The sequence below is a fragment of the Arvicola amphibius genome, chromosome 8, assembly GCF_903992535.2.
Source record: "Arvicola amphibius chromosome 8, mArvAmp1.2, whole genome shotgun sequence".
NCBI classification, from domain to species: Eukaryota; Metazoa; Chordata; class Mammalia; order Rodentia; family Cricetidae; genus Arvicola; species Arvicola amphibius.
The window spans coordinates 76,183,150-76,204,310 of record NC_052054.1 but is presented as its reverse complement, the minus strand read 5'-3'; the positions used below and the strand labels follow the sequence as shown (position 1 = coordinate 76,204,310).

General features: G+C 49.9%; 1 protein-coding gene across 2 annotated transcripts in view; it reads left to right on the top strand.

Moving 5' to 3' along the window:
• The first annotated feature begins 242 nt into the window (after positions 1 to 242).
• Positions 243 to 21,161, top strand: part of Axl (AXL receptor tyrosine kinase) — a 31,120-nt gene continuing 10,201 nt past the window's right edge. The window contains exons 1-12 of one of the 2 annotated variants that reach the window (XM_038339040.1): positions 243 to 503; positions 1,441 to 1,666; positions 1,950 to 2,050; positions 3,003 to 3,179; positions 8,992 to 9,072; positions 9,186 to 9,301; positions 12,187 to 12,397; positions 12,662 to 12,801; positions 13,392 to 13,542; positions 13,753 to 13,779; positions 15,944 to 16,076; positions 16,339 to 16,430. In XM_038339040.1, the coding sequence (XP_038194968.1) occupies positions 440 to 503; positions 1,441 to 1,666; positions 1,950 to 2,050; positions 3,003 to 3,179; positions 8,992 to 9,072; positions 9,186 to 9,301; positions 12,187 to 12,397; positions 12,662 to 12,801; positions 13,392 to 13,542; positions 13,753 to 13,779; positions 15,944 to 16,076; positions 16,339 to 16,430 (1,519 nt within the window). In that variant the 5' untranslated portion in view covers positions 243 to 439. The remainder of the gene's footprint in view (positions 504 to 1,440; positions 1,667 to 1,949; positions 2,051 to 3,002; positions 3,180 to 8,991; positions 9,073 to 9,185; positions 9,302 to 12,186; positions 12,398 to 12,661; positions 12,802 to 13,391; positions 13,543 to 13,752; positions 13,780 to 15,943; positions 16,077 to 16,338; positions 16,431 to 21,161) is intronic. The other variant, XM_038339041.1, reaches the window with a different exon arrangement.

Here is a 21,161-nt window from a genome sequence, read left to right as displayed (position 1 = left end):
CCTAACTCACTAGCCCAGGATCGGCCCTCAGCCACCATCAACCACAAAGGTCTCCTTCCACCTCCCCAGCCCCTCTCCAAGGCGCCAAGGCCCCTTTAAGACGAGGCCGACCCAGTACTCTTCTCTTTTAGTTAACCCCTCCGAGTCCCAATGGCCCCTGGGCTGGGGCCCTAGTGGGCGGAGGCGAAGGGGGAGCCAGGGGCGGGGAAAGAAGTCTGGGAGGGAGAGAATGAGGCAGGGTAGCCGGGAAGGCAACTAGCTGCGGAGGAGTTGAGCCAGCCGAGGGGCTCCCGCTGTGCCAGGCGGGCAGTGCCAAATCCCTGGAGCCCAGAGCTGGGGGGAGGGCCGGGGACAACCCGGCCCTGCCCCCTTCCCAAGAGAGGTGCCCATCAACTTCGGAAGAAAGTTTGGCAACGATTGCAGTAGTGGTGTCCTAAGGATGGGCAGGGTCCCGCTGGCCTGGTGCTTGGCGCTGTGGTGCTGGGGGTACGCGGCTCCTAAGGGTGAGTGATGGGGACTCACTGAGGCAGTGACACCCGCTGATGGGACACAGGGCAGGGGGAGTGAAAGGGTGGGGGCTGGCTGGCAGGTGTTTGGGGTGCTGGGCTGGTTTAGGGAGTTTCCTTGGGACGACAGAGAGCCGACTTGCGGGAGGTGGGGGAGGACGGGGGACAGAAAAAAACAGACTCGGAGCAGGGTGGAGGGGTTAAGAAAAGCAACTGAGAGAGGAACAGAAGGATAAGAAAGAGAAACTGGGAGGGTCAGGACCAGAAGATGGACGGGGCAGAAAGACAGATGGAAGAAGCTAAGGGAGGGCTGGGGACTGATGAATCTGGGTCCTGAGGAGAGAGACAGAACTGGGGTGGTGGGGGGACAGATGGCAGGAAATCGTCTTTCCCTAACAAACATAGAGACTGGCTGGAGAAGGGGGTCTTTGGAGTCCTGGGGCCCCCTTGTCACTGCCGTCCCCCTCCACCACTTGTTCTTGCCCTACTGGAGCTCTCTCTCTCTCTCTCTCTCTCTCTCTCTCTCTCTCTCTCTCTCTCTCTCTCTCTCTCTCTCTCTCCTCTCTCTCTCTTTTCCTCCCCCTCCCTTCCCATCCCTTTTCTGCTCCGTTTTCTTTCCCTCTATCTCCCAGTTCAGACTGTGAATTCCCTGGAGACCGGAATGGCAGGGACCGGCCTTGCCAGGCAGTCCAGGGCGTGGGAGGCTGCCAGATCCCAGGCCTTCCTCCCAGCAGACTGGACATGGGATGGAAGCCGGACCTCAGTCCCCTGGGAAGACTCCCATCCTCCCCCAATGCCTCTACTCCCACCCCTCCCCTGAGATCATTCTACAACTATGTAGGGTCCTGGCAGCGGTGGGCAGACAGAAGAAATAGAAAAAAGGAGCAACAAATTGTGGGGTTCCTAAACACACTCATTACCATCTCCCCGACAGACACACAGATGGAGGCTGACAGCCCATTTGTGGGGAACCCAGGGAATATCACCGGTGCCAGAGGACTCACAGGAACCCTTCGATGTGAGCTCCAGGTTCAGGGGGAGCCCCCTGAGGTCATGTGGCTTCGAGACGAACAAGTCTTAGAGCTGGCTGATAACACCCAGACCCAGGTGCCCCTGGGTGAAGACTGGCAAGATGAATGGAAAGTCGTCAGTCAGCTCAGGTGTGGCACCTGTCCCTGACCAGCGGTCTCCGTGCACACAGCCACTGGGCAGCCACTCTACCTGGACTGGGAACCTCTGCTTGACAGCTTACTGGCCATGTGGCTCTGAGCTTGTGATATGATCTCCGGGTTTCGTTTTCCTCTTCTGTAAAAATGAGTTAAAAATAGTGCCTATTTCAGTCCTCTTTGGGTTTCCTGTCCAGACCCTCTCTTTCAGTTCTGCTGACCCTCCTGGTATCAAGTCCTGACCCTGAACCCCTCTGTCCCTTCTCTTCCCTTCCAGAATCTCATCCCTGCAGCTTGAAGATGCAGGCAAGTACCAGTGTATGGTGCACCTCGGAGGACGGACCTTCATGTCTCAGCCGGGCTATGTAGGGCTGGAAGGTGAGTTCTCGGGTCAGAGCTTCTGACGGCATGGCGGGTGATAGAGAACTCAGAGTTTTTCCATCAGGACATAAAGCCTGGAGATGTAGGGAATCGTGGGGGTTGAGGAGGCTTGGGGCGCATAAATTATGTTGGGAACAGGTCTAAGGGAAATCCTATGTCCCAGAGGGAAAGACATTTGGGGAGGTTTTGGATGACCTGGGAGAGCAGATATACTTGAAGCAGGATATGCTAGGTGTCAGAGACATGTGACTTAATTCTCCCATCATGCCAAGGACATCATTTCTTCATTAGTAAAGTGATACAAGGAAAGCCAGGCATGATGATACACACATAACGCACCACCTTCAGGAGGCTGAGGCAGGAGGATCTGCAGTTTGAGACCAATCTGTGGTACATAGCAAGACCCCGTCTGAAAAAGAGAAGAGACAGGCATGGTGGCGCACACCTTTAATTCCAGCATTGAGGAGACAGAGGCAGGAGAATCTCTGTGAGTTCAAGGCTAGCCTGGAATACAGAGTGAATTACAAGACAGCAAGGGCTGTGTAGAGAAACCCTGTCTCAAAAAACAAACCAAAAAAACCAAGCAACAACAACAATGAGAGAGAGAGAGAGAGAGAGAGAGAGAGAGAGAGAGAGAGAGAGAGCGCAGAATGAAGGAAGGGGGAGAAGAAGGAAGAGAAAAAAACAGGAGAAGAGGTGAGACTCTCACATGCCCTGTCCTGGATATTGCCCAAGGTGGTCAGGCAGACATTGGAAGCATGGTCCTAGGCATAGAAGCATAAAGGATCAGACATCTGAAGGTGATTTAGGTGTCCTGAGGGACCAGATATAAGGGAAAAGTCAAAGATCCTGCAGGGTAGGGCTAGTGTTTAGCACTTCCAATATCCTAATGACAATCTGGTCCCTGAGAAGTTCAGGGGGAACTCAGTTTCTACCACCAACTGCCCAGGTCTCCCATATTTTCTGGAGGAGCCTGAGGATAAAGCTGTGCCGGCCAACACCCCCTTCAACCTAAGCTGCCAAGCTCAGGGACCGCCTGAACCCGTGAACCTATTCTGGCTTCAAGATGCTGTTCCCCTGGTCCCCGTCATAGGCCACAGCTCTCAGCACAGGCTGCAAGCTCCAGGTGAGTCCAAGAGTAGACCAAGGGCCCATCAATCACTGTGGCTGTCCACTTGTCCCTGTTTCTGACTCTATCTTATTTCCCTCTCTGTGACTTTTTCATGTCTGTTCTCCATCCCTCTGTTTCTCAAACATTTTCACACTGTTTCTCTGTGTGTTTCTGTTCACCCCAGCCTCTCTCTCTCTCTCTCTCTCTCTCTGAATAGCATTCTTTGTCCCCAATTTCCTCTAAGCTGTTCAGTGGCCCAAGTGTGTAGGCCTACTGCTCCTTTGTTAGCCCTTAACCCAAGCAGGGCATCAGAACTAACCAACAACCTCCTCCATCCACTTCCTCCTTCAACCTGCCCACCTCCTGCCCTGAAGTGTCCCCTGGACCTCAACCAAGGGTAGGAGATTCTCTGCTCAGCTGGGGTTTCCTGGGAACACAGAGCCCAAAGTAGAACAAGGGAGAGAAACTGAGCCACAGAGAAGGAGAATTAGAGAAGATGAAATGAAGGCTCATACCTACCATCCTAGAACTTGAGAAGCTGAGGCAGAAGGATTTTCACCAGTTTGAGGTCTGTCTAGATGACATAGTGTGTTCTAGGCAGCCTGGGTTACAGTGTGAGACCCTGTCTATAAAGAAAAGCAAAGGGCAGAGGATGTTGATCAGTCGGTAGATGCTTGCCTAGCATGCACGAAGCCCTTGCCTGAGTCCATTCAAAGCACTCCATACTTGGCGGTATATGCCTGTAACATTAGCAGTTGGGTGGCAGAGGCAGCAGTATCAGAAGGTCCAGACCACCTTCAACTATATATCAAGTTCAAATCTAGCTCTGGCTACATTCTGAATTTGAAGCTAGCCTGGGCTATAGAAGACCTTGTCTCAAAAGAGGCCACCAAAGTGGCCCAGCATGGAGAGACACTAATAGTGTGATCTGAATGACGGGACCCCTATTTCAGAGTGACCCTTCCTTTCTGTACTATACAGATGGGGCATTTTGCTTAGGATCACACGGTCATCAGAGACATGGCTAGCGGACATTACGCATAGAGTGTCCCCTTATCGAAGAAGATGAGCTACACTGGGTAGCTCATCAGGGGAGGGAGCCAAACCCTAAAAGTAACAGTTTCCTAAAAACCTCACCTGCTGCCCCTCGGGAGGTGAGAAGGGGTCTTTCAGTGTGGAGGGAAGGGCTCACATTCTTAGCATTCTGGGAGTCCTGAGTGTGCAAGGAAGTGTTATGAGTGTGCTGGCCCCCAGAGGGGTGACTCAGGCCTGTGGCTTGAGTGGTCTGGTAGGAATAGGAATGGAGCCTGAGTCAGCCTGGCTGGACAAGCAGAGGGGAGGGGAGCAATGGGGCACACAAGTGTGAGAGGGTCTCGTGTGAATTACAGCACGTTATGACCAGGTCGGAAGCACCTGCAGAGAGGTGAGGAACTCAGAACGTGTCTGCTTGGGGAGGAGGACATCTGCACATGTAGCTTTGCCCGCCTGAATCAGCATATCCATCAGCACCGACTGCTTTGTAGAAGAGTATGTCTTACTGGGGACCAGCTTCTTGTGGCTCTCTGAGTGTTCCTGTGGGTGTCACTAAATATCAGTACCGGCTACTGGTTTTCCCTCTGTGTTCTGTGTCCACGGCTGTTGACACTGTGGAGACCAGAGCTGTTGACACCATGCGGCTAGCTTGAGCACTTCTGTGTATTAAGGCAACACATCCGCTCACGGGAGTGCACCTGTGGGTGACTGTCCTGGTGTGAGGTCACGTGGGGCATGGCAGCGTGTGTCTGTAATTCCTGCACTACAGGAGGATTACAAGCTTGAGGCCAGTCTGGGGTACACAAGACCCTGTCTCCAAAGGGAGAGGGAAGAAGGCCTGTGTGGCTAAGTTGATGTGTTTCTTATTGACTGCCAAGGGAAAGTATGACAGTCGGCATGAATTCTGTGTCTTAGTATGTACAAAAGAGAGCGCGACAAAGAGGCTGAGATTCGCAGCAGAATATTATAACAGGCTTCTGTCTCTCTGGGTCTCACTGCACTAACTCCCCCTGATTCTTGGTGAATGAACCCCAGGCACTCACCTGTCGCCCATGCATCTACGCAACCCATACGTATGTGGCAACATCCCTGTCTTGCGGTCTCCACGGAGGGCCGTCGTGGCTACGCAATACTTGTGTTTTCCCATCCGCCTGCGTCTGTGTTTTGGCAGGGATAAAGGCTTGGCATTCTCCACCCCGTCTCTCGGGGGTATGATGTGGTGGTGGTGGGGTTAACATTAACTTTTATTGCTTCCTAGTTTGTATTATTTGTCTGTCCTTGTCAATGTTGACATGTGTTGCTTGGTGCTCAGTGCGCGGTCTGCTGAGATTTGTTTGTCAAAATGAACATCTATGTGTATTATTTGGCCAGGTGTTTACAGTGGATGTGTGCGGGTTGCATTGTGTATTTATGTGTTCCTCCCCACATTGATTGGCTTATGTGTGTGTGGGGGGGGGGGGGAGAGCTATGCCTCATTGTCAGCCCCCATGTGTTTACCAGTAAGTCCCAGGGCATTTGTCACTGTGTTTGGGACAGCATCCGCCCTGTGGATGGTGTATAGCTTAGCCAGAGCTGCATTCCTGTGTTTATATTCGCGCTAATAACGGCCCCTGTGTGTTTAAGAGTGATTCACTGTGGGGGGAGGGGAGGGTGCTTTGTGAAGGAATTTTGTCAGTTTGTGTGTATGCTTCTGTCCCTCTCTATCTGAGTCAGGGCGTGTCCTCTTCTTTCTCCATCTCTCTTTCCCCTGGAAAAGCCAAGGGTGGGGGTGAGCGGATGGGGTGGGGGCGGGGCAGTACATCTGGAAAACACATCTGGAGTCCACAGGCTCTTGTGGAGCAATGGAGTGCAGGAGGAGAGAGGGGTCCCAGACCCCTTGGTTCATCTTAGAGTCCTTATTTTAGATGCAGCCTCTGGGACAAGAGAATGGGGAATCCCAGGCTGTGCCCCCAGGACAGGCCGGAAGTAGAAGGTGGGGGGCGCCCCGTGACTCAGGCGGGGGCAGGAATGCTGCGGTTGGAACAGAACCGAACTCCAGAAACCCCCCCTCCCGCTTTGCCCCGGGGCTGCTCCAGCTGGCCTGTGGCGCCAGCTCCCGCGTAGTGGTCCCCACGTGCCAGGTGGCTGGACGCGATCCAGCGCTCGCACCCTCCAGCCGCCCTTACTGGGCCACGCATCCCTTCTCAGGCCGCGGGGGCTGCGGTGCGGGCACCTGACCTTGGCGGGAACACAGTCCTCCCGGGCAGCCGCGGCTAGGGCGCTTCCTTGCCCACCCCCTTCCGGCCTTCGAGACAGATTTTCCCCAGTTCCACTCCCTCTGCTGACCGAGAAAAGGAAACTTTGTGTCTGACTAGCGAGGCCACCCTCCAAAATACCAGGTGGAGGGAAAGCCGCGCTCGTACAAATGCAGATGGCAGAATCACACAAGTACACAATGTCCCCAGACTTACACGAGTCATGAAACACAGATGGGTGAACACACGCACATCTGCATCCACCACGCTCAGAATTGCAGGCCCAATACTAGGGCCTTCACTCATCTTTTACACTCACATGCGTGTGTCAGGGACCTTGCACAAATGGGCAATGCATATCTGTGTGTTTGCTTGCTTGTGTCTGGGGTGTTTGTATTTGTACTTTTGTGTGTGTGCATGGTGGTGACACAGGTGTACACACAGAAGGGGTGGGTACACCAACAGAAACCAAAAACGAGGGAGGGACTCAGACAAGCTCCTTGGCCCACAAATCTCTCCCAGAAAAACAAAGACGCTTATTCAAAACATATATCCTGGCTTTCTTGCCTGTTACATTATACAATCTCCCCTTTCTTCCTTGCACACCCAAACACAGATGCACACACATGAGCTCATTTGCTTCTCAGGCTTAGTTTTGCCTGCCTATAATCCTAGCTACTCCAGATGCTGAGACAAGAGAATTACATGTTCAAAACCCTTCTGAGCTACAGGATCTGCTCAATCCAGTCTGGGAAATTCAAAGAAAAAGTAAAAGGAAGGCTGGTGTTGTAGTTTAGCCGTGGGCATCTATCTAGATTCATCAGAAAGGACCTGGTGTGTGGCTCCCGAGTAGAGCATTGAATTAACATGCACAAAGCCCTGGACTTAATCAAAAAGATGCAGTCGAGCTGGAGAGATGGCTAAGCCAATAAGAGTACCTGCTGTTCTTGCAGAGGACCCGAGTTCAGTTCCCAGAACCTACAAGGGTCAACTCACAACCTCATGTACTTCTAGCTCCTAGGAATCCCATGAATCCCATGCCCTCTTCTGGCCTGTGAGGTCACCTGAACACGTGTGGTAGACACACACACACACACACACACACACACACACTAATAAATCTTTTTAAAAATTCACTCACTCATTCAACAGATATTTGTGGAGCATCTACTGTGTGCCAGGTCATGCTGCCACCATATGGTTCCTTAAACAGATGATCCCTGCTCTCCTAGAATGAATTGAGGGAGAGTCCTCAGCATGATTCTTGGGCATCCTGTGAAGCATGCTGGCAATGAGGAGGGAGGAACAGCAAAGCAGGGGAGAGGGCGGATATGGAGGCAGGTTTCAATTCTACATGGACTAGTCAGGGACAGGGTAACTAGCTTAGGTGTGTCATCCGAGAAGAAAGCCTAAAGGAAGGAGGGAGAAGTCAGATAGGTACCCATGGGAGGGCTGTGTGTGCGTGCATGTGTGTGTGTGTGTGTGTTTGCATGTGTGTGTAAGAGAGAGACAGACACAGAGAGAGACAGAGAGAGAAACTGAGAAACACCAGAAGGCCAGCATGTCAGTAGCAGACTGAAGAGAAAGCAGGTGTAGGAGACAAATTCATCAATGAGCAAACACTTGTACACACTACATGTGTCCGTCCTTAAGTGGTGGGTTCATTGTTTGTGTCTCTCTCAAAATCTGTGCAGGCCTGTGTGAGTGTGTGTTGGTACATGTGTGCAAGGGCCTGGCTCCCTTTCTCTGCAGTGATGGTGACTGAACCCAGGGCCTTCCACGCTGTAGGAAAGTACTCCACCACTGAGCCACATCCAGAATCTTGCTTTTATTCCTCTATTTATTTCTTTTATACGTATGTGCCTGAGTGTAGGTGTGTGGACCACATGCAAGCTGTGATAATGGAGGTCAGAGAGGGCACTGGATCCCCTGGGACTGGAATTATAGGCAGCCATGAGCTGCCCCGTGGGTGCTGAGAACTGAACCCAGGTCCTCTGCAAGAGCAGTCAGTGCTCTTAACCACTGAGCCACCTCTCCAGCCCCTTTCAATCAGTTTTTACTGTCTAATTTTGAGACTGAGTCTTGTAGTCATGCTGCCAGGCAGGCTTGAATTTGAGATCCCCCTGCCTCAGCTTGCTAATTATCTGAAATGACAGGTGTGTACTGTCTGACTCAGCAGATGTGAGCGCTTCGTTTGTCTTAATGAGTCTGTGTGAGTTGAGTGTGTGTGTGTCTGTGTATATGTATGTAAGCATGCATGTTTCTGTGTGTACCCATATGTGTGTGTATGTGACTGTGTGGACCACTGTCTGGGTATGACATGTGAGCCTACATGGGCCATGTGTGTTCATGCATTCATGTAGTGAGGCAAAAGACTGGTGTCTGGGAAAGGAATCCATGTTCCTAACATGTTGTTCTCTTTCCCCTGCACTCCCACTCCATGCGGAGTAGGTGGGCTGGACTGACCTGGCCAGGTCAAGCAAGGTGTGGAGGCTCAGCATAGACTGGGGTTTCTCCTTCCTCAACGTGACACTAGACTGCTTTCTCATATTCTTCCCCAGGCCTGAACAAGACGTCTTCTTTCTCCTGTGAAGCCCACAATGCCAAGGGCGTGACCACCTCCCGCACAGCCACTATCACAGGTGACAGCAAGAGCTTTGGGGAGGCTGGACGAGAGGTCAGAGAAGGTGAAGGGAATGTGGCGAGTTTTGGGGGATGGTTCCCAAGAGTCAGCCTTTCCCTCATCTGTCCACAGTGCTTCCCCAGAGGCCTCACCATCTCCACGTGGTTTCAAGACAGCCCACGGAGCTAGAGGTAGCTTGGACCCCTGGCCTGAGTGGCATCTACCCTCTTACCCACTGCAACCTGCAGGTGAGACCCTCTGACTCTGATTGCTTCCATCCATGCCCATGGAAAACCAGCCCTTTCACACCAGCGTTGGGAGAGAACAAGGACACCAGTTAATTCAAGTGTCCTGGGTTTTAATCCCCATTTTACCTGTTGGCTGTGTGGACTTCAGAAAATCCCATAACCATTGTGAACCTCAGTTCTCCCATCTCTAAGATGGGCATGAGGGTAATAGTTGTGCGATAGGAATGATAATTCAGTAAATGAAGGCAAGTAGCCAACTTAAAGCAGTGTCTGGAGATGTATTATGGACTATTAACTGATGATATTGACCTTGGCCAGATGGGGAGCTCTGAGCCAGCAGGACTTGTGGCTGTTCTGGTCACGGCACTACATGCTCACTGTCTTTGCCCTGACCACTCTAGGTTGTCAGTGTCTGCAGTAGGTCTGTCCCCCTCTGGCATTTGGGCTCTCTGAGGACAGTACTGTTAGTCACATGGTCACCCCAGTGTTGCCTAGTATATAAGTCAGACTGAGGAGGCTGTTTGATGGAATATATAACAGCCCAGTTATAATGGCACAGGATGCTTATGCCGGCATTTGAGAGCAAGAGATGAAGAGTTTAGAGCTATGCTGAGCAACATAGCAAGACTATCTCAACATAAAAGATGTTAAAAGCTGAATGTATGGCTTAGTGGTAGAGCCCCTGCCTAGAATCCCCCAGTGAGGGGCTGGGTATGGCTCAGTAGTAGAGCCCCTGTCTAGAATTTACCACAGAGGGGTTTTCCCTTTCAAGGTATAGAACTTACAGATCCAGGAAGGAAAATGGCCTGCCCCTCTAGCTAGAAGACCAAAACTGAGATTCAATCCTGAAGTTTCTACAACTTGAAAGACCTCCAGTGTAGGTCAGGCTGCAGCTGCACTCCTACCCACATCCATGCAGTGCCCAAGAAAAGCAGAAGTGTGTGTTCCTCCCTCTCCAGGTCTCACTTCCTGCTGCCACAGGCCCAGGCTGGACAGTTCCTGAGGGAGGGTCATGGCTGTCCCAGGGAAAAGAGAAGTAGGAGTGGGTTTGAGCCCACTGTCTGCACCCATCTCCCCTTTGTCCTGGCAGAGGTTCCTCTTCCCGTCTGTCACTGTAGGTCAGAGAGCAGGCCTGTCCCCTCCTGCTTCCCATCACTGGCCTGCCTCCTCCTCAGATCTTGTAATACCAGTGTCACCCTCTCTCTGGGGACTGTGTCACTTTGGGAAAGCTACTGAAATTCTGGGCCTCAACCTCACCATCTATAAAATTGGAAGGTGAAAAAGAATTGAGCCTATAAGTGAAGAAGAGGAATTGGGTGCCCTTACCCACAAACAGGAGGCTTAACAAGGTCTTAGCACATAGTAAGCATTTGAAAAATATTTTGGGGGGCTGAGGTATAGTTTAGTGGTTAAATATTTGCATGACATGTACGATACCTTTGGGTTTGTCTCCAGTCACGCCAAGAAAGGGGAGTTGGGGATATGTCTCAGTCAGCACAGTGCTTAGCATGCAACCTTGAGGACTTGAGTTTGATCCCTTAAACCAACACCAAAGAGAAGAGCGTAGTGGAACACACTTGTAATACCAGTACTGGGCAAATGGAGATGGCAGATCCCCAGAACTCACTGGCTGGCCATCTTAGCCAGATCACTGAGTTCCATGTCCTATTGAGAGACTGTGTCTCAAAAAACAATGTGGGGGCCAGCAAGATGGCTCAGCAGGTAAAGGAAATGAATTCCCAGGACCCAAGTGTAGTAGGAAAGAACTGACTCACAGAAATTGTCCTGCAAAGTACATACTCACACCCACAAATAAATAACCGTAACAACACCAGGCATAGTGGAATATGTCTTTTGTCTCTGTCTCTGGAGAGTAAGAGACAGAAGGATCTATGATTGGTCTATGTAGCAAGTTCCACACCAGCCAGGGATACATAGTGACACTCTATTTCAGAAAAAAAGAAGTCAGGGAGAGAGCAAATTGAGATTATTTTGTATAGACAAACTAATCTACATCGTTTGACATATGACAAGTCCCCTTGTCACTCAATAAAGAGCAAGATCTGTAGACTGGCTTTTTCTTTATTTGTTTTTCAAGATAAGATTTCTCTGTGTAGCCCTAACTGTCCTGGAACTCGTTCTATAGACCAGGCTGGCCTCAAACTCCCAAGATCTCCCTGCCTCTGCTTGCCTAGTGCTGGGATTAAAGGCATACGCTACCACTGCCTGGCCCTGATTCATTTTTTTCAAGATAAGATTTTTTTTTTTCTGAGACAAGGCTGTTCTTGAATTGGTGAGCCTCCTGCCTTACTGAGAGCTGGGATTATGGGTGTGTGTCACCACACCAGCTGCACAAGTACAGCTGATCTTTTGTTTGTGCGTTTGTTTGGTCTGGTCTTTTTGTTGTTGCTTTGGGGTTTTGTTTATGGGTGTTTGTCTGTGTGACACTGGGGACCCGGACTGTGCACTGAGCAAGTGCTCTACCACTGAACCACTCCCGCAGCTTGTACCTTTCTTTCAAGGTATCTCTGGTTCCTCTAAATGAGGAAGTTGAGGCTCAGAAAGGGCAAAGGGATTCTTGCCAGAGGTGGCTTTTGCAAATGGCAAGACGTGGATGGTGAGACCATATGGCTTCTTTGCAAATCTGAATGTCTGTCCATGTTGTCCTGTTGTAAAGTTACAATACACATGCATGCGAATGCAGAGATGTGTACACACTCGGAGACAGATGCATACTCAGACACAGAGAGAGAGAGACAGGCACACACTCAGAGACCCACGTATCTACTATATAGATACTATAACAACGTTATACAGTCTCACTGGGACCACAGTCAAGTGTGGTGAGACTGTTCTCTGGTCCTCATGTCTTCCCCGATTCTCAGGCTGTACTGTCAGACGATGGGGTGGGCATCTGGCTGGGAGAGCCGGATCCTCCAGAAGAACCTCTCACGTTGCAAGTATCTGTGCCCCCTCACCAGCTTCGGCTGGAAAAGCTCCTTCCTCATACCCCATATCACATCCGGGTATCCTGCACCAGCAGCCAGGGCCCCTCGCCCTGGACCCATTGGCTTCCTGTGGAGACCACGGAAGGAGGTAAGAAGGTCTTGGGAGGAAGATGCCACTGTGCTTTGCTTTGTGCGAGCTTCTCCTCTCACCCCGTTACCCCACATGGCCTTAGTCTCCTTGTCCAGCCCCTGACCCCTGCCTGCTGGCTTCTCCCCAGATCTCTCCTTGAGCTTCCGCTCATGGAAGGCCTGCACGAATTGCCCACGCGTGCAACCTGCCCCACTTCCTGGGAACAGGGGAGGGGGTAAGGAAGAGGTGGGGGTACCAGCTTCCCTCTTCCCTGTCCTCCAGTGCCCTTGGGCCCCCCTGAGAACGTTAGCGCCATGCGGAATGGGAGCCAGGCCCTCGTGCGTTGGCAGGAGCCAAGGGTGCCCCTGCAGGGAACCCTGTTAGGGTACCGGTTGGCATATCGAGGCCAGGACACCCCCGAGGTGGGTGCTGCTGGCTGGGTTAGGGTGGAATGGTTGTGGGAAGAGGGAAATGGGGAAGAGGTGACAAAGTAGACACAGGCAGCTGTGCAAGTCGGGTACTATACATTGCACCATGCCTACTAAGGCAATGCCGGGGATCCTAAAAGGGTCCACAAGGCAGGGGCTAAGGAGTGTCTTTTTGTGAACACTGTAAAAGCACCTTCTTAGGCTTGGTATTGTAAGCTTTACAGCATCTTACGGAAGGGGTGCTTCTTTACTTTATACAAATGTTTTATCTGGGCTAGCTGTACTGCAAGGTGGAGAGAGGGGGTGAAAAGTTAGAAGAAGTTGGATGGAAGTGAAAAAATGAGATTTCAGCTCTTCAACAAATTCTGAGTTGTGCCTGGTGCCAAACACTGTTTGGAGCTAAACATGTGGCTAGGAATGAGGTGGAGTCCCTGCTCTATGCAGTTGGCCTTCCAGAGTGCATGGGGCTAGAGATATGGAGACAGGGTGGAGATGAGGGGCTAAGGATGAGGAAGAGTTGAGGCTGTAGTCTTAAGAGTTCTGGACCTAAACATCCGTCCTGATGTCGCCTCTGGACTTCCTAGGTACTTATGGACATAGGACTAAAGCGAGAGGTGACCCTGAAACTTCAGGGGGACAGGCCTGTGGCTAACCTGACCGTGTCTGTGGCAGCCTATACCTCTGCTGGGGATGGGCCCTGGAGCCTTCCTGTGCCCCTGGAGCCCTGGCGCCCAGGTAACTTCAAAGCCATGCCCAGGGCTCTTCCAGCTTGGGATTGCCTCTTCCTGGCACCCTTGATTTGCTTCCCACGCCTCTGGATGCTCCCCCAACCAGAAGTCTGTTCCCACCCTGAGCCCAACACAGAGCCTCCCTCAAACCGTTCACTGTGTCACGCCAATTTTGCCTTCTCTGAGCACATCTCCTCTCTGTCCTTTCTCCTCACAGGGCAAGGACAGCCACTCCACCATCTGGGTAAGGGCTTTTGTATCCCCTCTCTTTCCCTCCCTTCAACATGCAGTGAGGGTCACACATACTTTCCATACTCCCTTCATGCCTCCCAAGCATGTTGTTCTAATCCTCCACTTCTTTGATATCTGTGGTCCTGGACAGAGGTGTCTAGAATGGCCCAGTGAATGGTTGAGTGGATAGATTCAGGGACACATGGGTATGTGAGGGTTGAATTAGTATACACTGAATGGTTTGATGCATGCATGGATGGATGGGTATGTGGAGACTGGGTTGATAGATACAAAGATGGATAGATGTATGTGTGTGTGTGGGGGGGGGGAAGACTGAAGGATAGCGGAGCACAGATCCCGGCACTTAGGATACAGAGGCAAATCTCTGTGAGTTCCAGACCAGCCTGTTCTATGTAGTGAGTCCCAGGCCAGCCACATGGTGAGACCCTGTCTCAAAAAAAAAAGAAAGAAAAGAAAAGAAAAAGAAAAAAAGATTGAAGGATGGGATAAACGGATGCATGTTTGGGTGGGCATATGGAGTGTGAATTGGTATACATATAGATGAATGCACATATAGACAGGCCAATGGATAAATGGGTGGGTGGAAAGCATGAGGAATGAATAGACAGAGCAATGGAAGGAAGGGAGGGAGGGAAGGAGGAGGGAAGAATGGAAGAAAAGAGGAGAAGGAGGAAGGAGAAAGAAGGAGAGAGGTTCTCTCTTTCAAACATTTCTTCAGCAATTCTCAAACATTCTACCTACTCCCATTGGACCCTTCTGGCACTGTTGTGCCTCCACTCAGAATGCAACTCACTTTCTTTAAATGCCCTTCGCAGACCCGCTCATACTTCCCCCCCATCCGCCCTCCTCTCGAGCCTGTTATAACCGTTCGTTCCTCACACATGCCCATTGTGCTCTCAACTTCTGTTTTGAGACAGGGTCTCACTATGTAGCCCCTGGTTAGTCTGGAACTCTCTATGTAGACCAGGCTGGCCTGAAACTCCTAAAACTGGGCCTAAAGGCAGGCACCACCATGCCCAATTATGTTCAGTGTCTATGCGAATACTCTGTGTGTGCCTTATATCCACCACAATTGCACACAACACAATTGCAACCACTGAAAAATGTACAGTCCACAGCTGTCCCATACACTATAGCTGCTTTTCCAGGAATTTTACCCACCTTAGCCCAAATGCCCTCACCCTTAACAGTCCTGTTACCTTTCTCTCTGCCTCTTCCTTCTCTCTGTCCTCCTCCTCCTCCTCCTACACACACACACACACACACACACACACACACACACACTCAAGTCCTCCCATGGTCTTTTGTACGCCCATCCTTTCCCCGTGCTCTTCCTATCCTCCTCATTTCCCAGTTCACACACTTTGCATGTTCACCACACACTCTTCTCATGCTGAATCACATTCCTAGAGGATCAGAGGTTAAAGGTCATCCTTCGTTACATACTAAGTTTGAGGCTAGCCTGTACCAAGACTCATACCTTTTATATGCATATCTGCACTCATAACCACTGTATGCATACACATCTGCACACTCATACCCACTGTATATATACACATCTGCACACTCATACCCACTGTATATATACACATCTGCACAGTCATACTCACTGTATGTATACACATCTGCACACTCATACCCACTGTATATATACACATCTGCACAGTCATACTCACTGTATGTATACACATCTGCACACTCATACCCACTGTATATATACACATCTGCACAGTCATACTCACTGTATGTATACACATCTGCATACTCACACCCACTGTATGTATACTCATAACCACTGTATGCATACACATCTGCACACTCATACCCACTGTATGTATACACATCGGCACACTCATAGCCACTGTATATATACACATCTGTACACTCATACCTACTGTATGCACCTCTGCACACTCATACCCACTGCATATATACACATCGGCACACTCATAGCCACTGTATATTTGCACCTCTGCACACTCATACCCACTGTATGTATACACATCTGCACGCTCATAACCACGGTGTGCACATCTGATCTTTCCTTTCCACTGATTTCACACTTCAGCCTCCCTTCCATGTCACTCCCTCTCGGGCCCCAGGGAACTGGATCCAGGAACCTTAGCCATGATCTGTCCCCCCATACCCCCTGACAGTGAGTGAACCACCACCTCCCGCCTTCTCGTGGCCCTGGTGGTATGTGCTGCTGGGAGCAGTTGTGGCCGCTGCCTGTGTCCTCATCTTGGCGCTGTTCCTTGTCCACCGGAGGAAGAAGGAGACCCGCTATGGGTGAGTTAGAACTCCCTGGGAGAGGCTCTGTGGATGGGGATGGAGAGGCTGGAGTCATGGAAGACCAAGGAGAGAGGGGGGATCTGAATGAGGATGAGGAGACCTGAGGAAAAGATGGACGGTGCTGGTCCAAGATGTGTTCAGTAAGCACTAGAGGAGAGAAGCTCAGCTTGGGAGCACACTGGTGCTTGCTTTTGTCCATACTGGAAGGCTTCCACGTCGTCATTCTGTTCATCTCTCACCTTCTCCCTTCTCCCTCTAGGGAGGTGTTCGAGCCAACAATGGAAAGAGGTGAACTGGTAGTCAGGTATCGTGTCCGAAAGTCCTACAGTCGCCGGACCACTGAAGCCACCTGTAAGTGAACTCCATGTCTCCTTCCCTGCACGGGTCAATTGTTTAAGTACAAAAAATAAAAAATAAAAAAGAAAAAGGAGAGAGAGAGAGAGAGGGGGGGGGGGGGCTCTGTTGGCGGAGGGTGCTTGTTCATTCCTGGCCATCCAGACCCAAAATAATTACACAGAAAATGGCATTAATTAAATCACTGCAGGCCCAATAGCTTAAGCTTCATTCTGCCTAGCTCTTACATCTTAAATTAGCCAGTTTCTATTAATGTGTGCTTTACCACAGGGTTTGTGGTTTACTGGTAAAGTTCCAAGGCATCTGTCTCCTTTGGCGGTGGCTACTTGGCATCCCCTTGACTCCGCCTACTTTTTCTCTATAAGTCTTCCAGCCTGACTATATTCTGTTAAGTCACTGGCCAAAAGCAGCTTCTTTATTAACTAATGGCAACAAAACATATTCACAACATACAGAGGGGAATCCCACATCAGGTCTCTGTAGGTGGTCTGAGATTCTGTAGATGCATGAGGCAGACGTTTCTGAAGGTCTTTAGAACACAAGGATATTAGAACCTCAGGGATAGTGAAACCTGAATCACACACAACTTTGAACAGTAGACGGCAGGGTGTTGTGTGTTCTCACCCCTGCAACAAAAACAGCTTATAGAAGAAAGGGTTAATTTTGGCTCAGAGTTTGAGGGTATGGCTCAGACAGCTGGAACATTAGGAAGCTGGTCAATTTCTGTCTGTGGTCAGGAAGCACAGACAGATGAAGCCTTCGTGCTCAGTTTGATTTCTCCCTGTTATTCAGTCCAGAACCCCACCCAGCCCAGGGAATGGTGCAGCCCACATTTAAGGTGGGCACTTCCTACCTCAACTCCTAATTCAGAAACTCCCTCCAATGCATGCCCAGAGGCTTGTGGCCTAGGTAATTCAATATCCTGCCAGACTGACATTTATATATTTTGGGTTTTGTCTGTTTTGAGAAAAAGCCCAGGCTAGACTTCAACTGTTTTTGCCTCCATCTTCAAAGTGCTGGGATTGTAGACACAAGCTAAGACACCTGACTTTTTTACTTTTCATTCATTCTCTCTCCCTTTCTTCCTCTTCCTTCCCCCCTTCTTCCTTCTTCCAAATCAGTCTCACTCTGTAACTAAAGCTAGCCACAGACTTGCAACCTTCCTGTCCCCACCTCCCGAGCACCGGGACATGGGTCACTATGTTAGGATCAGTGAGTCTCAGACACAGTAAATATTTTTTTTTCTGGTTTTTCGAGACAGGGTTTCTCTGTGTAACTTTGGAGCCTGTCCTGGAGCTCATTTCTATAGACCAGGCTGGCCTCAAACTCAAGATCCACCTGCCTCTCCCTTCTGAGTGCATGCACCACCACTGCCTGGTCAACACAGTAAATCTTAGGAACACCAAGATCTAAGAGCCACAAGTTCTTGGGGGAAGTGTCTAATGGTGATGGTGATAATGAAGGTGGTGATGACAGATGATCTTGACATGGGATGATGAAGACAATGACAGCGGCACGGTACCCCCCCCCCCCCCACCCCCACACGCTTTTCTAAGCATTCTGCACACTTCACCTCATTTGATCCTCGAAACCCAAAGGCATGGGTGCCTGTTCTCACCCTCACCTCAAAAATGAGGGAGCGGTAGCATAGAGTAGCTGAGCAATTTGCTCAATGTTGCACAGTTCGTTTAAATGTGTTCAAGTGAGATTTAAACCCAGCCAGTTCCCTTCTGACGTCGTTTCTGTTTGGTTTTGTTTATTTTTGATAGGATCTCAGGCTGCCCTTAAACTTTCTATGTAGCCAAGATCCTCATAAAGTTCTAATCCTACTGCCCCCAACTTGTTCCGACGCTTTCTCTCTCCCTCTCCTCCTCCTCCTCCTCCTCCTCCTCCTTCTCCCTCCTCCTCCTCCTCCTCCTTCTCCCTCCTCCCTCCTCCTCCTCCTTCTCCCTCTCTTCTTTCTTCCCTCCCTCCAACTTTTACTCCTTCCCCCCTCCCTATTCCTCTTTCCTGGGATCTCTCTCTTTCTCTTCCTCTTCCTCCCTCCTCCCTTCTCCCTCCTCCTCCTCCCTCTCTTCTTTCTTCCCTCCCTCCAACTTTTACTCCTTCCCCCCTCCCTATTCCTCTTTCCTGGGATCTCTCTCTCCTCCTCCTCCTCCTCCCTCTCTCCTTTCTTCCCTCTCTCCCTCTTTTACTCCTTCTCCCTCCCTATTCCTCTTTCTTGGAGCTGTAACTCAGAGCCTTGCATCTCCTAGGCAGGCAGGGTAGCACAGTGACGTACACTATTGACTTCTTGAAGCAGTGCCTCACCATGTAGCTCAGGCTAGCCTTGAACTTGCCATCCTCCTGCCTCAGCTTCCTGTATTCTGGGATTACATGCATGTGCCACCATATACGACTTGAAGTCAGTACTCTTAACCACCACACCCAGAAATGGCCTCTTGGAATTATAGAATGTTAGAAAAAAATCCATAGACTTGATAGACTCAATCTTGATCCGAAAAACAATATGCTCAGCACTGAGCCTCTTATAGTTTTGAAAATCACAGGGTCTTAGAACCAAAGTCCCTGTAGATTGTGGAGTCACAGAAGGTCCCAGCTAAGGAGGACCTTTAGAGGCACCACTCATGAAAGCACCTCAGCTTTCCAGCTGGGGAAACTGAAATCCAGAGCACAAAGAGACAGAACTAAGTCTAGATCTAGCACACAGACTGCCAGGGTCCCAGGGGATTCTGGGAAGGTCTGGGAAAGACATTTATTTACGAAGAGAGGCGACAGCAGTAAGAAGGCCGCAGTGATTCGATGGGGTAATACACAGCCTCAGTTCTCGCAGCGTGATCCTGGTCCCGAGGGGTTCCTGAGACCTGGGCTGGACATCCATGAGGTCAAAGTGATTTTCACAGTAGCATCGTCACCAAGATCCTGCTTGTTCTTTTTTTAAAAAAATTATTTATTTATTATGTATACTACAATATTCTGTCTGTGTGTATGCCTGCGGGCCAGAAGAGGGCACCAGACCCCATGGTTGTGAGTCACCATGTGGTTGCTGGGAATTGAACTCAGGACCTCTAGGAAGAGAGGCAATGCTCTTAACCTCTGAGCCATCTCTCCAGCCCCCTGCTTGTTCTTTTGCACCTTCATTCTTCATAAACTTTCAAGGGAGTTTCCCTTAGGCTCTCTGATCTGTAATAATATCATCAACAACCTGTAGACAAAGAAACATATGCTTGTGTGTTATTGTGTTTTTAAAAAGCTATTGTCAGGGGCTGGAGAGATGGCTCAGTAGTTAAGAGCATTGGCTGTCCTTCCAGAGATCCTGGATTCGATTGCTAACCATCACATGGTTGCTCACAAACAGCAATAACTCCTGTGCCAGGGTATCTAATGCCCTCTTCTGGCCTCCATGTATACACATGGTGCACAGATACACTTGCAGACAAAACACCCATACATACATATACATAAGCAAAAATCAAAAAATAAAATAAACTATTACCTTAAAAAGGACACGGTTGCAGATAGTGGGAGGCTAAGTCGGAACATTGAGAGCTTGAGGCTTGCCTGGGCTAAGTTGAGTTCAAGCCTAGCTCATGTAATTTAGTGAAGACTGTCTCAAAAGAAAAAGTAAAAAGAGGTCTGGAGATGTAGCCCAATGCTCAGTGGTAGAGCCTCTGCCTAGAATCCCCTAGTGAGGGACTGGTGTATGGCTCAGTGGTAGAGCCCCTGCCTAGAATCCCCCAGTGAGGGGCTGGAGTGTGGCTCAGTGGTAGAGCCCCTGCCTAGAATCCCCCAGTGAGGGGCTGAGAGCATAGCTAGGTTGAACTGCACATTAAAACCTTTTTAAAAATAAACTGAATGCAATGTCTTCTGCACTACCCAATAATTTTTTTTGTTGTTTTTTGTTTGTTTGTTTGTTTGTTCCTCAAGACAGGGTTTCTCTGGAGGCTGTCCTGGTACTAGCTCTGTATACCAGGCTGGCCTCAAACTTACTGAGATCCGCCTGCCTCTGCCTTCCGAGTGCTGGGATTAAAGGCGTGCGCCACCACCGCCCGGCACCCGGCCCTAATAATATTCTTATATGAAGATTATGGATTCTGTTTTGTTTTGTTGTTGGTAGTGGTTTATTGTTTGAGACAGGATCTCAGTATATAACCCCTACTGGCCTCAAATTCATTATGTAGGCCAGGCTGGCCTTAAACTCACAGAGATATGCCTGCCTCTGCTTTCTGAGTGTTAAAAACTTATGTTTTTGAGACTGGCCCCTTATGTAGCCCAGTCTAGCCTCAAGCTCGCAGCAATTTGCCTGTTTTTCCTCCCTGAGGAGGACTAGAAGAATATTATATCATACCTGATCTTACTTATTTTGTAAGCACATAATTATAATATTTATGGGGTGCAGTTTCTGGAATACAGGGGAATAGTTAGATAATTGTGTAGCACGTGTAATTATCAAGTCTGGGTGATTAGCTTACTACACTTTCCATCTTCAAACGTTTGTCATTTCTTTGTTCTGGTGACTGTGTTTAACAGCTGGTACAGAGGCTACTGACCAACTAGGGTGCTCACTGGAGCAAGATTGTGGCCAGGTTTTCACCTTGTGGCTGCTGCTGCAGGGCAGATTGACAGGCCACAGGAGCTGGGATAGATTGACTGCTCGGGACAGGAGCTAATTTTGAAGCAATGAGGAAGAAGTTCAGTGACCCAACAATGGGTATGTCCCTCTGGGCA